Consider the following 13644-nt stretch of genomic DNA (forward strand, 5'->3'; position numbering starts at 1 on the left):
AGAAGTATGTATGTGTGAAAACCTTAACTGATCTCCTTTACCTGCAGTGAAAATGAAATAGCATGTTTCTGAAAAAATGAAAAGCAAACAACCACTCTTCTTTAAGATGCAAAGAAAGCTACAAGTACAAAGGATCAACTTGCTATCCATCTTCAACTGAAGAATTGTAGGAGTAAAGTATAAGGGTACTGCCACTGAAATAGAAGTGAGAAAATGGTGATGTTTTGGCTTTGCCCGTTACTAGCTGTATTAATTTAGACAAAGCAAACAGAGAAGATCTTGGCATTCAAAAGTTAACATTAATGTTCACTCTAGAATGGTTAAAACATCAAAGTCCATAAAATGTAATATTATGTAATTCTCCTGAAAAGCATTTTGAATCATGCCTGTATCAGGTAGTATGGAAATAAATCACTTAGTGAATGAGTGAGCAATGATTTCATACAATGATAACTAAAGCAACAAATACTAAAGAGTTCTTGATACAGTTTTAAAAAGGTGATGCTGCACAATAATTTTCCTAATCTTAGAGGATAATAAGCCCTTAAGTAAGTTTATATTTACTATTTGGTGCTAACCAGAAATAGGTATTTATTTTAGCATGGACTTACTGTTTAACTCTCATTTTTATATTTCTAACCCTACAGAACAGTACAGAATATGCACTGGACTTTATGATTTATTCAGTGGTAAATATACTTTTATGTATTCAGTTTACCTATTCAATTATTATGATTACCTTTACAAAATACAATGCACATCATAAATTACTAATTTTAAGAAAAAGTAAATAGGTCTTCTGGTCTCATATGTCTAAATGGCATGGGATTCCTCAACGACGGAAGTTTTTTTCCTTTGGTGCCAACAAATTTAATTAATAATTCCACCTAATTTTAAGTGTTTATTAAAGGGAGAGTGAAAGTCAGCTTTGCCAATGCAAGAGTATGCTGGGCTCTCAACGTAAACCCTAAGCTGATGTAGGTTACATGGTTAATTCTTATGCAGGTTACATGGACATCAAATACTCACAGATCAGATCCAGCCTACGGTAGAAGCTATATCGTTACAAGCTGGGGTATAGTTCATGTTGGTTTAATAACCCAAAGAGCACAGGGAGCTGATAAGACAAAGGTGATAACATCTTTTCTCTCAACACAAGCTTGTTTTCTATGTGTTAATAGTGTCCAATCTACCTGTGTTTTAGAAAACAGAATGACCTATTTAATGATCTACTTTCCAACTGTGCTTCTGAATGCCAAATAACTTACTTTTAACATATGTAACTTATTTTTTAAATTGTACAACTCAAAAATTAATTCCCACTGGTAAGCAGACAACTGCCATTTATTTGTGCTCTAAGGTGACACTACTTACTCAATTTTGTTCTCTGCATATACTACTAGCAACTTTCTTCATTATGCATTCATTCTTCTCACCCAAAATAGTCTCTCAGAAGAAAATGTGAGAATTCAAAACAAAGTTTCAGCATTAATCCATCCACTCTCCCCAACATATTCCATAATGGAGGTCAAAGAAAAGTAATGTTGTAAATTGGTTAAGAAGATAAAGTTAGAAATCTAAAACTACTCAGTAAATTTGATAAAAGCTGAAAAAAACAAAACAGGAAAAAAATTATGGAGGGGACAATTATTAGAAAGAGTGAGTAAATACAAAAAAATGGAGAAGTCAAACACTGGGAAAGAAGATAATATGGAGATGAGAAGAGAAGGTGTAGTCATCTAGAGCAGTTTACAATGTTTATGTAACATCTAGACATTTAGGTATATGTACCTCACTTTATAAAACAGAAATATTTCAGAGAAACCAAATATTTTCAAAGTACCAGGAAAACTTTAACCAATCAAACCACCAACCAACCAAAAACAGCAACAAACCCTCTTCTGAAGCCTTTTAAGAAGTATTTTTGTAATACAAACAGCTGATTCCTTATTTAACTGCTTTATAATTTGATTTTATAGCACTCGTTTTCATAAAATTACACAAGTAAAATCTCATCATTAGAAAGAGTAATTTGGAATTCACTATTATATGTGAAAATAACAACCTTCCAGTTAATTACATACTTAGTGTCCCATTATCATGAAAGGCTCGTTAGAAAATAATTCATGAATCATTATATGGGACATCAAACATAAGTCTCTATAAACTTATTACCAAAACAGCTTAGGTGGGCACACAAATACTTGTATTCATTCTGAACTACAAAATCCCCTCTTCCCTTCTATACTCCCATGACAACTTCACTGGTTAAAAAGCAGACTAAAATTGCCTACTGTATCTCAAAGAGCAAGAGAAATAGTTAATAAATAATAACAGAACAAAATACAAAAACAAAACAAAACAAAACAAAACAAAGAAGACCAGAATAAATCATTTAAGAATTTACTGTTCAAGTAATTTAGGTTGAAATTTTTCTGAACAGGGACACAGACAGATAATGGCATATGGCAAGTAAAGAACACTAATGCAAATTATACACATATATATGTATGTACGCACACACACACACACATATATATGTATAAAAAATATAATTTTTTCTGTTCCTTGTAATTAAATGGTAGGGATCTGAAGTACGTTGACAGCATTCCAAAAACAGAGTAATTTACAGTGAGATGGTAGCTGCTATTAGAATGGGTTTCTCTGACCTACCTCACCCAAGCCCAGGAGATGACTTCATAGATACTGTCTTCAATTAGTTTACTAACTCAGTTTTAGCTATAACCCAGCCTATTAAAAAAATGTAAGTAATCTGACAAGCAGAAAGCAGAATAAAAAAACTGGATCAAAGAAAAAGAATTTTATATCTGACAGTAACTTCATTTTTAGGGGGAAAAATCTATTATTATTTCTTTGAAATGGTTTGAACTAAAAATATGAACTGTTAAAACAATGAACTGATTACAATTTCAGAACTTACAAACAAGTAAGAAGCTATACATTATAAAAATTTACTAACATATAGCAACATTTTCCTAAATTATATCACTTCATACTATTACTGATGATCAGGCTCTTCTAAATTTCCCAATGTACATACTTTAACTGAAATATTTAATCAAGCATTCAACAGCTTTAAATTTAGGTCAAAGAAACATGTTTGTTATTAATTTATAATTATTTAAATTTATTATGAAATGGACAGAAACCATATGAAATCTTACTTTCATCTTAAAAAATGAAGCATTTTTCACAAAAAGATAGTATTTAAACACAGTAATCTTAAGACCCTGGAGATAAGGCCAGGAATCTCTACTATAGGGACATGTTATTATCAGCATCTCAAATATCTGTAAGTTGCCACAGGTAAAGGAATGTTATTTAATAAACTAAACATAAAAATGCAACTTTAATGCCTCTCTTTTTTTGTCTAAGTTTTTAACCTGGGTGCTTTCTCTCTCATTTTGACTTTGAAACTTAACAACACAACTCTCTACAACCTCTGGTAACAAACTAAAATCCAGCATATGCTTCACATACCTTTTTGAGATGTCCTAGTCTAAGTTTGAAAATTTCTTCCTGTTCATGATATTCTGCCAAAGTCAACCTGTCAAAATGAAATTGTAATTCTAGATATTAAGGTTAATACTTATATTTTATTAACAACCAGCAAAATAAGATAAATTTAATAAAGTAGAAATACTAAAATGTTGACAACTTTCAGCCCTAAATACATAAGCCAAAAGTGCCTTAAAGTATAAATTTTTCAGAATACTTCTAATACTTATAGATGGAACAACTGATTCATATCCAGCAACTATGTAATAAGTACCGTGAGTCAAGTGATGTTCTAGAATTTAGATCCTAAGGACACAAAGAAAAAGACAATTTCTCCTTACACTTTGGTTTGAGCTTACACCCCATAGCAGGGATAAGGAGGTAGAAGAGAAACAATTTGGTAAAGAAATAAAATAATCCTAAATAGCAGTAACTGTTATGAAGAAATTAGAAAAGGTGGTATGATAATGACTGATTGGATTTACACTAGTTTGCACTGAGAGTTAGGGAGGTGGTCTTGGTCTAAATGTCAAAAAGACAACCACAAGAGGTCCTGGGGAAGTATGTTCTAGACACAGGCGACAGCATGTGCAAAGATGCCAAGATGTAAATAGGCTGGCATATAAGAAGAGAAAAACATGCAAGTACCAGAACACAGTCACAGAGGCCATCAGCAGCAGAGGGAAGCTGAGATAGGGACTTTCAAGGAAAGAATTTCATTTTACTCGAAGAACACTGGGAAATCACTGCAAAGGGAATCAGTCCAGTTTGGGCACTGGTTTTATAATAAAAAGAAAGAAACTAAGATATTTTCCCCTTCTCTACTTCCATGTACCGAGTAAGTGAGATACAGGAATGCTAAAACTATAGTCAAAGCACCAAACTAGTAATATATATAAACAGATGTAAGACGTGAACATACTTTATGATTATTTTATTATTAATTTCAAATATCCTTATATAATTTGAAAAATAACTTAACAGTTGACTCCAGAACAACACAGGTTCAAGAACTGTGTGAGTTCATTCATATGAAGATGTTTTTCAGTAAATACATAGTACAGTACCACATGATCTGCAGTTGGTACCACATGATCTGCAGTTGGTACCACACAATCTGCAGTTGGTTGAATCTGTGGATGTGGAACTGCAGATACAAAAGGCCAACTATAAACTTACATGTGGATTTCTGACTGTGGGATGATTGGAGCCCCAACCCTCATGTTGTTCAGGGGTCAACTGCAGTTTAACGCATGTAGAACCCTAACAAGACATATACATATTATAACACTTTCTAAGAAAAACATGATTCTGTATCATTAAAGTGAAAGAAGTGAGGAGAAAAAAAAAACACTTAACAAAACAACTTCCATTTCATAACCAATATTGAACGAACTGCTTTTATCTATCACATTCAAGCCCCGTGTTTGTTTACTTAAGTGTTCTGGTATATTTAGTTAAACTTCTAACCCAAGTGTGATTTATTTATGTTTGGTTCAGGTCTCTCAGCAACATTTAGTATAAATACTATTTCCCTTTAGCTAGATGCTAATTAAATTTACTCATTCTAAAGAAAGGGTATTCAAATGAAACAAACAAAAACCTCCAAGAAATTCAATTAGTTTTCCATTAGAAATACCTTAAGAGTTAAAAAAATAAATATTTAAAATCAAATCTCTCTACTTAGTCTTAGGTTAACACAACCACTGGATTTTATTACACTGAATACAGCAACAGTGGATAGTTGCAGCAGTTGCTTAAAGTAAATTTAGAAAACTAAACGTTGCAGTGTGAATATGAAACATCCATGCAGCTGGAATGAAAGGAGAAGAGGGGAAGGCGATTTTTTTTTTAAATAACGTTTGGAAACTGAAATCTATTATATCTCAACTAACCCAGTAAAGTAAAGCTGTAGGAATTTTGGCAAAGAGCTTCTGGATAGGCATATATGCCACTAACGGACATTTCTTTACTTTGTAACAATGATCCTAACTTCCTATTCTTAAAGTATAGTTTTGGGCTTACTGTTAAGACTATAGGATGGGCTCGGTACAAACTTTTTAAAAATATGTTAATATTTCATTTGTTTCTATACAGGAATAAAATACAACTCTGTACCTTTGGTTTTTACTGAGTTACATAGTATAGCTGCAATTTAGTATTCATAAGCTAAAACTACTATGACTTTTGAGTTTCCTAAAATTTTGAAACTACTCAACTAAGAAGTTTGGCTATCATGCAAAATTGCACAGCTACTACACATGTAGATGGCTGGGAATTTCTATAATTTGAAAAGAAGGTATTTTGTTGTCTTGAGTTGGTAGCAGTTTTCAATAGCTACTATTCTTACGAATTAATAATAAATTAAAGTCAATTAGCTCCATGATAACTTAGTTTGTTAAATATTGTTTGGTTAATCTTATAGTATAATACAATGCTATTTACCAGCATTTAGTTCCAATTGTTAATATGTTCGTGCTGTGCTTCAAATATAAATCATTCACATCCCTACAGCTAACCCAAATGCACACAAATACTCCCTTCCCTAAATTTATTTACTACAGTGATACTTCACTGATTTCAAAAGCCCTGACCTCAGAGTATTACTTCATAGGTCTAATCCTAATATGAAACACATATAATTCTGACTAAAGATTAGTAGTAACTTTCAGCAGCAGAACTTTGCTATTTACTTACTGCATTTTGATTACTACTACTGTAAAGCTTCAAATAAATAGTAAAAAATATATATATATATTTACTAATTTTTCTCTGCTTGGTTTTAAAGCAGTAATAAACAAATTTTCCAGATAGTACTAAATACTGGGCTACTGACTTCCTTGGGTAGTGAGTGATTCTTACAATTTTATGATCATGAATATAAAAATAATCTAACAATTTATAAACACTCTCTCCAGAAAATTTCACATAAACACAATTTTGAGGTTCACAAATATCAGTTTAAGAATTCCTATTCCTGTTTCACCAAATAGAATGCAAACCCCAAAACAGCAAGAGACATTTCTTACACTCCCCTATCAGAAAGTACTTGACATACATTAACATTTTAGGTATCTCTGTTGTCTATTTCCATTAATGAAAAATGCTTTTAGATAAAATGTAAATGTATTTAGATAAATTAATTGGAGACAATCTTCCTTAAAGAAACAAGATTTTATTACATAGAATGAAGAGCTAAGCTAGGATAAGGTTAATTTTAATAGCTTTTAATTGCCACATCAATTATTTTTATGATGTGTTTTTTTTAAGATGCTTAAAAAACATCCACCCTCTTAAGCAAGTCAGTTGATTAAATTACTCAGCAAATCTCTTATTCACAGAGTGTGAAGATAAACTCAAGTAAGAAAACAAAATGAAATGCACTGAAATTGGAAAAGAAGTAAAACCATTTCTATTTGCAGATGACTTAATCTGTATGTAGAAAATCTCAAAGAATGAACAAGAAATAACTCCTAGCTCATAAACTCAGCAGAGTTGCAGGGTATGAGATCCATACACAAAAATCAGTTGTGTTTTTATAACTAGCAGTGAACAATCTAAAAAAGATATTAAGAATACAATACCATTTATAATAGAATCCAAAAGAAAACCTAGGAATAAATTCAACTCAGGAAATGATCTGCACACTAAAAACTACAAAATATTGCTACAGAAATGAAAGAATACTAATTAAAGGAAAGGACATCTATGTTTACAGATTAGCAAATTAATTATTATTAAGAGGGCACTCCTCCCCAAAGTGATCCATAGACTCAATGTAATGCTGACAAAAGTACACATGACCCAGTTTGCTAAAATGAAAAAGCTAATTCTTGAATTCGTACAAAAATGCAAGAGTCCTCAAACAGACAAAACAACATTGAAAAAGAAAAAGAGGACTCGCAATTTCAAAAATTAATACAAAGTTAGTTATCAAAACAGTGTGGAACATATATTCATGTATGACTGAAAAATTGTGCTGTACACCAGAAATTGACACAACATTGTAAACTGACTATAACACAATTAAAAAAGAAAAAAAAAGAAACAAAACAGTGTGGTACCACCATAAGGATAGACACACACTGTATAATTCTTTTTTATGAACTATCCAGAAGAGGCAAACACATAGAGAAAGCAGATTATTGCTTACCAGAAGCGTGTGGGAAGGGAGGAATGAGGAGTGATTCATTAATAAGCACCAGGTTTTATGGGTTAATAAAATGTTTTGAAACTAAAGGGAAGTGGCAGTTGCACAGCATTGTGAATACAGTAAATTTCACCTCAATTTTTTAAAGTATCACTGGAAAAAGAAAGAGGGGTGTATGGGAAGGATGAAAATAATCTGCCTCTGAAGAGCCCAATGTTCATAAGCACAATAAAAACTGAAAAGAGAACTGATGACTTACACTAAGTACTACTGTGGTGTGTAGAATAACACCACCACCACCCCACAAAGATGTCCACATCCTAATCCCTGGGCATGTGAGTACGTCAAGTTACAAAGCAAAGGAGGATTAAAGTTGCAGATGGAATTAAGGTTGCTAATTAGCTGACCTTAAAATAGGGAGTTATTCTGGATTACCCTTTGTAGGGCTCAATGTAACTACAAGAGTCCTTAAATGCAGAAAAGAAGGGCAGACCTGTTGGAATCAGTGATGTGACATGAGAAAGACATGCTTGCTACTGATGTCTTGCAGATGGAAAGGGATCACAAATCAAAGAATATGGGCAGCCTCTAGGAACTGGAAAAGGCAAGAAATGGATTCTCTTCTAGAGCCACCGGGAGTAACACAGCCCTGATGACATCCTGAGTTTAGCCCAGTGAGACCCATTTTGGATTTGTGATCTCCAAAACTGCAAGATAATAAACTTCTTGTTCTAACTTACTGAATTTGAGGTAATTTGTTTCAGAAGCAATAGGAAACTACTACAGATCTTCATACCTGGAAGTGAGATGTTACTATAACAAATACCTAAAAACGTGGAAGTGACTTTGGAATTGGGCAGTGGGCAAGAGGCCAGAATAATATTGAGAAGCATGATTAAAAACAAAAAGCTTAGATATATGCACCCCAATGTTCACAGCAGCACTATTTACAATAGCCAAGACATGGAAGCAACCTAAACGTCCATTGACAGATAAATGGATAAAGAAGATGTGGTATGTGTATATATACACAATGGAATATTACTCAGCCAAAAAAAGAATGAAATAATGCCATTAGCAGCAACATTACCATATTAAGTGAAGGAAGTCAGAGAAAGACAAATACCATATGATATCATTTATATGTGTAATCTAAAAAAATGATACAAATGAACTTATTTACAAAACAAAAATAGACTCACAGACATAGAAAACAAATTTATGGTTACCAAAGGTGAGGGTGGGGAGGATAAATCTGGAATTTGGGGTTAACAGTTACACACTACTAAGTATAAAATATATAAACAAGGACCTACTGTATAGCACAGGGAACTATATTCAATATCTTGTAATAACCTGTAACAGAAAAGAATCTGAAAAAGAATATATGTGTGTTTATATATATACACACACAAATATGTGTAACTGAATTACTTTGCTTTGTACTTGAAACATCGTAAATCAACTATAACTATACTCCAATTCAATTAAGAAAGAAAGTTTAGACTACCTTGAATAGATTCTTAGCAAAATATGAATATTAACAAACTGTGCTGGTGAGGACACAAGGAATTTCACAAGGAACATAGCAGAGAAAACATGTATTGCCTTAGAGAACACCTAAATTGTCATGAACAGACTGTTGGTAGACACAGGTCTGTTGATGAGAACACAGAAGGAAATGAGGAACATGTTACTGAAAACTGGAGGGATCCTTGTTACTATGAAAGAAGGCTTAGCAAAACTTTATCATATGGTTATGCAAAAGGCCAAACATATAAGAAATGAACTTGAATATTTAACTTAGGAGATTTCCAAAAAAAACTGCTGAAAGTGTGGACTCGTTTCTTCTGATTATACTAAAATGTGAGGAGAAAGATAGGTCAAAGGGAAAAAAATTTTCAACAAAAGGAAACAGGATTTAATGGTTTAAGAAATTCTTATCTTATTCAGAGCACAAAATGTACTAAAATTGAAATTCATGGTCAAGGCTACTCTTAAAAAGGAGTGTGTAGCTGGACAACTTTTTGCTAATATCCAGAGAAGTCAGAGTATTCAGTCACATAAATGGTTCTTAAAAAGATGAAGTGTGTGACTCATAGATCCCCTTAGCCTTCTCAGTAGAAGCCAAAACTAGTGATCAAATTACTTAGAAAAGATTTAATGGAGAATCAACCTTTTGTTTAATGGAATGAATCCTTGTGTCATACATGAAATATCCACAGGATTCATGAGAACTTTATACCTTCAGAAACACTGCCAGCTTGGATTTTAAGGGACAGAGAAAGTACAAAACGAAATGTCAGACACTCAAAACTCTACAGAAACTGGCTGATAAAGCTATTCAGCAACAATACATGTTAACTTTCATGAAAAAGCAATCTTCATGAAAAACAGAGTATATGAGCTCGCAGAGCCAAAAGCTACAGAAAAATTCTTACCGGATCTTAAAACCATAGTCTGCCCAGGTGGATTTCAAAACTGCTTGGGGTTAGTGACAGCTTTAATTTTTTTCTGTTTGAACAAGTGTCTAAAACTATTATCCTATGCCTGTCTCCACCATTGTATTTTGGGACATTGTATTTGGGTAACTTGTTTCTTCAGGTTCACAGGTTTATAGATTAAGAGGAACTGTATCTTAAGGTGGGTTATACACAGAGTCTCATTCATAACTGATTTACATACTAAGATTTAAAATGACTGAGCTGTTGAGATTTTGGATGTGGAATTTAGGCTGTAGTGAGGTTGAGACTCTGGGTATATATAGAATTAATGAATTCTGTGTGTGGGAAAGATGTGACTCTTGGGTCAGAGGACAGACTGTATAGGTAGAATAATGACTTCCCAAAGATGCCTCATCCTAATCCTTAGAACTTGTGAATATGTTACCTTACAAGGCACAGGATTAAATGGGGTTAATGTTGCTACTTTGCTTATCATAAAAATAAGGTGATTATCTTGGATAATACAGCTATGAGTACACAGTGCAAAGGAAAAAAAACTTATCTAAGGAAACTGGGGAAAGTCACAGAAGAGGTAACATCTGAGCTTCATTAAACAGGAGCACCAGAAGGAAGTCAGGAGGAAGAAACAAGGCATACGGGGCCATGGTGACCCAAGAGCACAACATGTAGATATATAAGCAAAAAACAAAACAAAAACAACAAACAAAAAAGAATGTACACTGTAGATTAAGGAAGTTATTTTCTACTGATTGTTTGCTAAGAGTTTTAATGAAAGAGCACTGCTGAAATTATACAGTATTTTTTATTTATGAAGATGATCATACGATCTTTCTTGTTATGTGGAAAATCACATCGATTTTCCTAGTGTTAAAACAACCCAGCATACCTAAAGTAAATCTAACTTTATAAAAACGATAATTTATCAAGATCAAGTATTTGTGCCTTAGCTGTTCTTCAAAAGTTTTGAAAATATTGATTCTATTTCCTCCTTGAATGGTTGGTAGAATGCATAGATGAAGCCATTTGTACCTGAAGTTTTCTATGATCAAACATTTTGATTACAGATTCAATTTCTTTAATAATAACAGAATTATTTGATTTTGTTCCTTTGTAGTGTTAATTCTGTTAAGTTGTATTTTTCTAGAAATTTATTCATTTCATAAAAATTTCAAGTTTAAGCCATTGATAATATTTTGTTTTCCTTTAAATATCTGTAAACTCTGTAGCAAACATTCCTTTTTTCACTCCTGATAATGGCTGTCTTTTCTCTCATTTCAATTTTATTAGTCCCCTCTCCCCCCCAAAAAAAAACAAAAAACAAAACAAAACAACAACAAAAAAAACCTCACACAGTTTTTATTGGATTGGTTGATTCTCTGTATCATATGTTTGTTTCCTTTATCATTACTTTCTGGTCTTATCTTTCTCCCCCTCCTTTTTTGGTTAATTACACTACTCATCTTCTGACTTGCTGAAACAGATGTTTAGTTTATAAAGTTTTAGTTTTTCTTCTTTTCCTATATATGTATATAAGGCCATAAATCTCCCTCTAGATATTGTTTCATGCTTATCTCACAAATTTTGCTACGTAGCACTTTCACTATCATTCATCTAAAAATATCTTCTCATTTCCACTGAGATTTTTCCACTATCTTTTTTGTTACTGATTTCTAGTTTAATTCTACTATGGTAAGAGAGCATGTTCTATTTAAGGAACATTTAAGGAAGAAACAATGCCAGTCTTACAAAAACTCTTTCAACTCTTTAAAATTTGCTGAGACTTTTATGACCTAACAGGGTCAATTTTTGTAAAAGTCCATGCTTAAAAAGAACATACATTGGGCAAATGTTAGGTGGTGATTTTAAAACATCTATAGTTATGAAATAACCATTTTATTTCTTGTATTTTTTTCTTTAACTTTTACTGTGTCTGATATAATACAGCTTTCTTTCAGTTGGCATTTGCCTAGAATAACTTTTTCTTAACTTTTATTTTTAACATATCCTCCCCTCACCCCTTTTTGACTGCTTTTGAGAGTTTTTGCTCATTTTCTTGATTATCTCAAATTTTATTATGGTGTTTCTGGGTATTTCTTTTTATTCATCCAACTTGGAATTCTCTGGCCTTCTTGAATCTATAGACTGATCTTGCTCTTGTTTGAAAATATTCTTCTTATCTAACCTTCAACTATTGCTTCTGCTCCATTCAAGATCGTCTTTCTACAGACTGTCAGCTGACTGACTGGTCAATAGAAACAAGCAGGAAGACAGAAAAATAGTACCTTCAATTAACTACCAACCTAAAATTCTAAAGCCAGTAAAAATATTTCAAGAATAAAGGCAAAATAAGGCTATTTTCAGACCAATAAAAACTGAAAGCTACCACCACCAACAGACCTACACTATAAGAAAATTTCTAAATGGTATTCTTAGGCAAAAAGATCTTACTAGAGATAAAATCAGAGATGTATGATAAATGCAGAGCAAAACAATGATAAATACATAGGTATAGCTTAGATGAACACTATGCTAGACAACGTGTGTGTGTGTGCGTGCACACACACATACTTCTAATAGAGAAAAATAATCGAATAAACAAAAACTAAGCAATCCAAGAAAAGGTAAGAAAAAATGACTAGGAAGGATAAATAGAAAGCACAAAGGAAGATCAGCTTTAAGCCCTAATAAATAAGTAAATACATGAAATGAAAATGGATTAAATGCTCCAATAAAATAAGTTTTTTCAGACAGGATTTAAAAAAATCAATCCCTATACCTTTGTCAAAACCCATAGAATATACAATACCAAAAGTGAACTTTAACAAACACTGCACTCTGAGTGACTATGACTTGTCAATGTAGGTTCATCAGAGGTAACAAATGTATCACTCTGGTGCAGGATGGTGACAGTGGGGGAGGCTGTGCATGTGTGGGGACAATAGGTTTATGGAAACTCTGTACTTGCCTGCTCAATTTTGTTGTGAACTAAATAAAACTGCTCTAAAAATAAATTTTATTAATTAAAAAAGTCAGTTATGGCAATTACCAGAGACAAGTAATACACCAAATAATAACTTTATGCTATATAAAATATAATCTTGAATTAAAATTAAAGCTTAAATGAGAAAACAGTGATCTTTAAAACTTCATTAACATAAAATAGAAAGTAAAATATTACTTTGCAAGTATCCTCTGTGAAACAGAATATAGATAAAAAATCAAAACAATTTAAAATATATTTAATATGAAGTTAAAATTTTGATTAGCATGTTTTAATAATATACAATTTAAAGCAAGAATCACTTAGACATTATTCATAGGTAATATTAGCTATGCAAACTATTTACTCTGAATAATAAGTCTCTGCGACTAAAATTAGAAATTACTACAAAAAAACCTGACTGAAACTTGCTGGTAGTTAAAAATTAGTTAAGTATTTTACGTGCATTACCTCATATCATCCTTTCAACATTATGATGTAGGTACTTTCACAAGAGAAGAAATGGAGGC

The 13644-nt window shown here is 32.3% G+C and overlaps 1 protein-coding gene across 2 annotated transcripts in view; it reads right to left on the minus strand.

Moving 5' to 3' along the window:
* Nucleotides 1-13644, minus strand: part of TLK1 (tousled like kinase 1) — a 126451-nt gene that overhangs the window by 26063 nt on the left and 86744 nt on the right. For both annotated transcript variants that reach the window (XM_074363877.1, XM_074363876.1), the window contains exon 12: nucleotides 3502-3568. In XM_074363877.1, the coding sequence (XP_074219978.1) occupies nucleotides 3502-3568 (67 nt within the window). The remainder of the gene's footprint in view (nucleotides 1-3501; nucleotides 3569-13644) is intronic.

Source organism: Camelus bactrianus, chromosome 5 (assembly GCF_048773025.1).
Source record: "Camelus bactrianus isolate YW-2024 breed Bactrian camel chromosome 5, ASM4877302v1, whole genome shotgun sequence".
NCBI classification, from domain to species: domain Eukaryota; kingdom Metazoa; phylum Chordata; class Mammalia; order Artiodactyla; family Camelidae; genus Camelus; species Camelus bactrianus.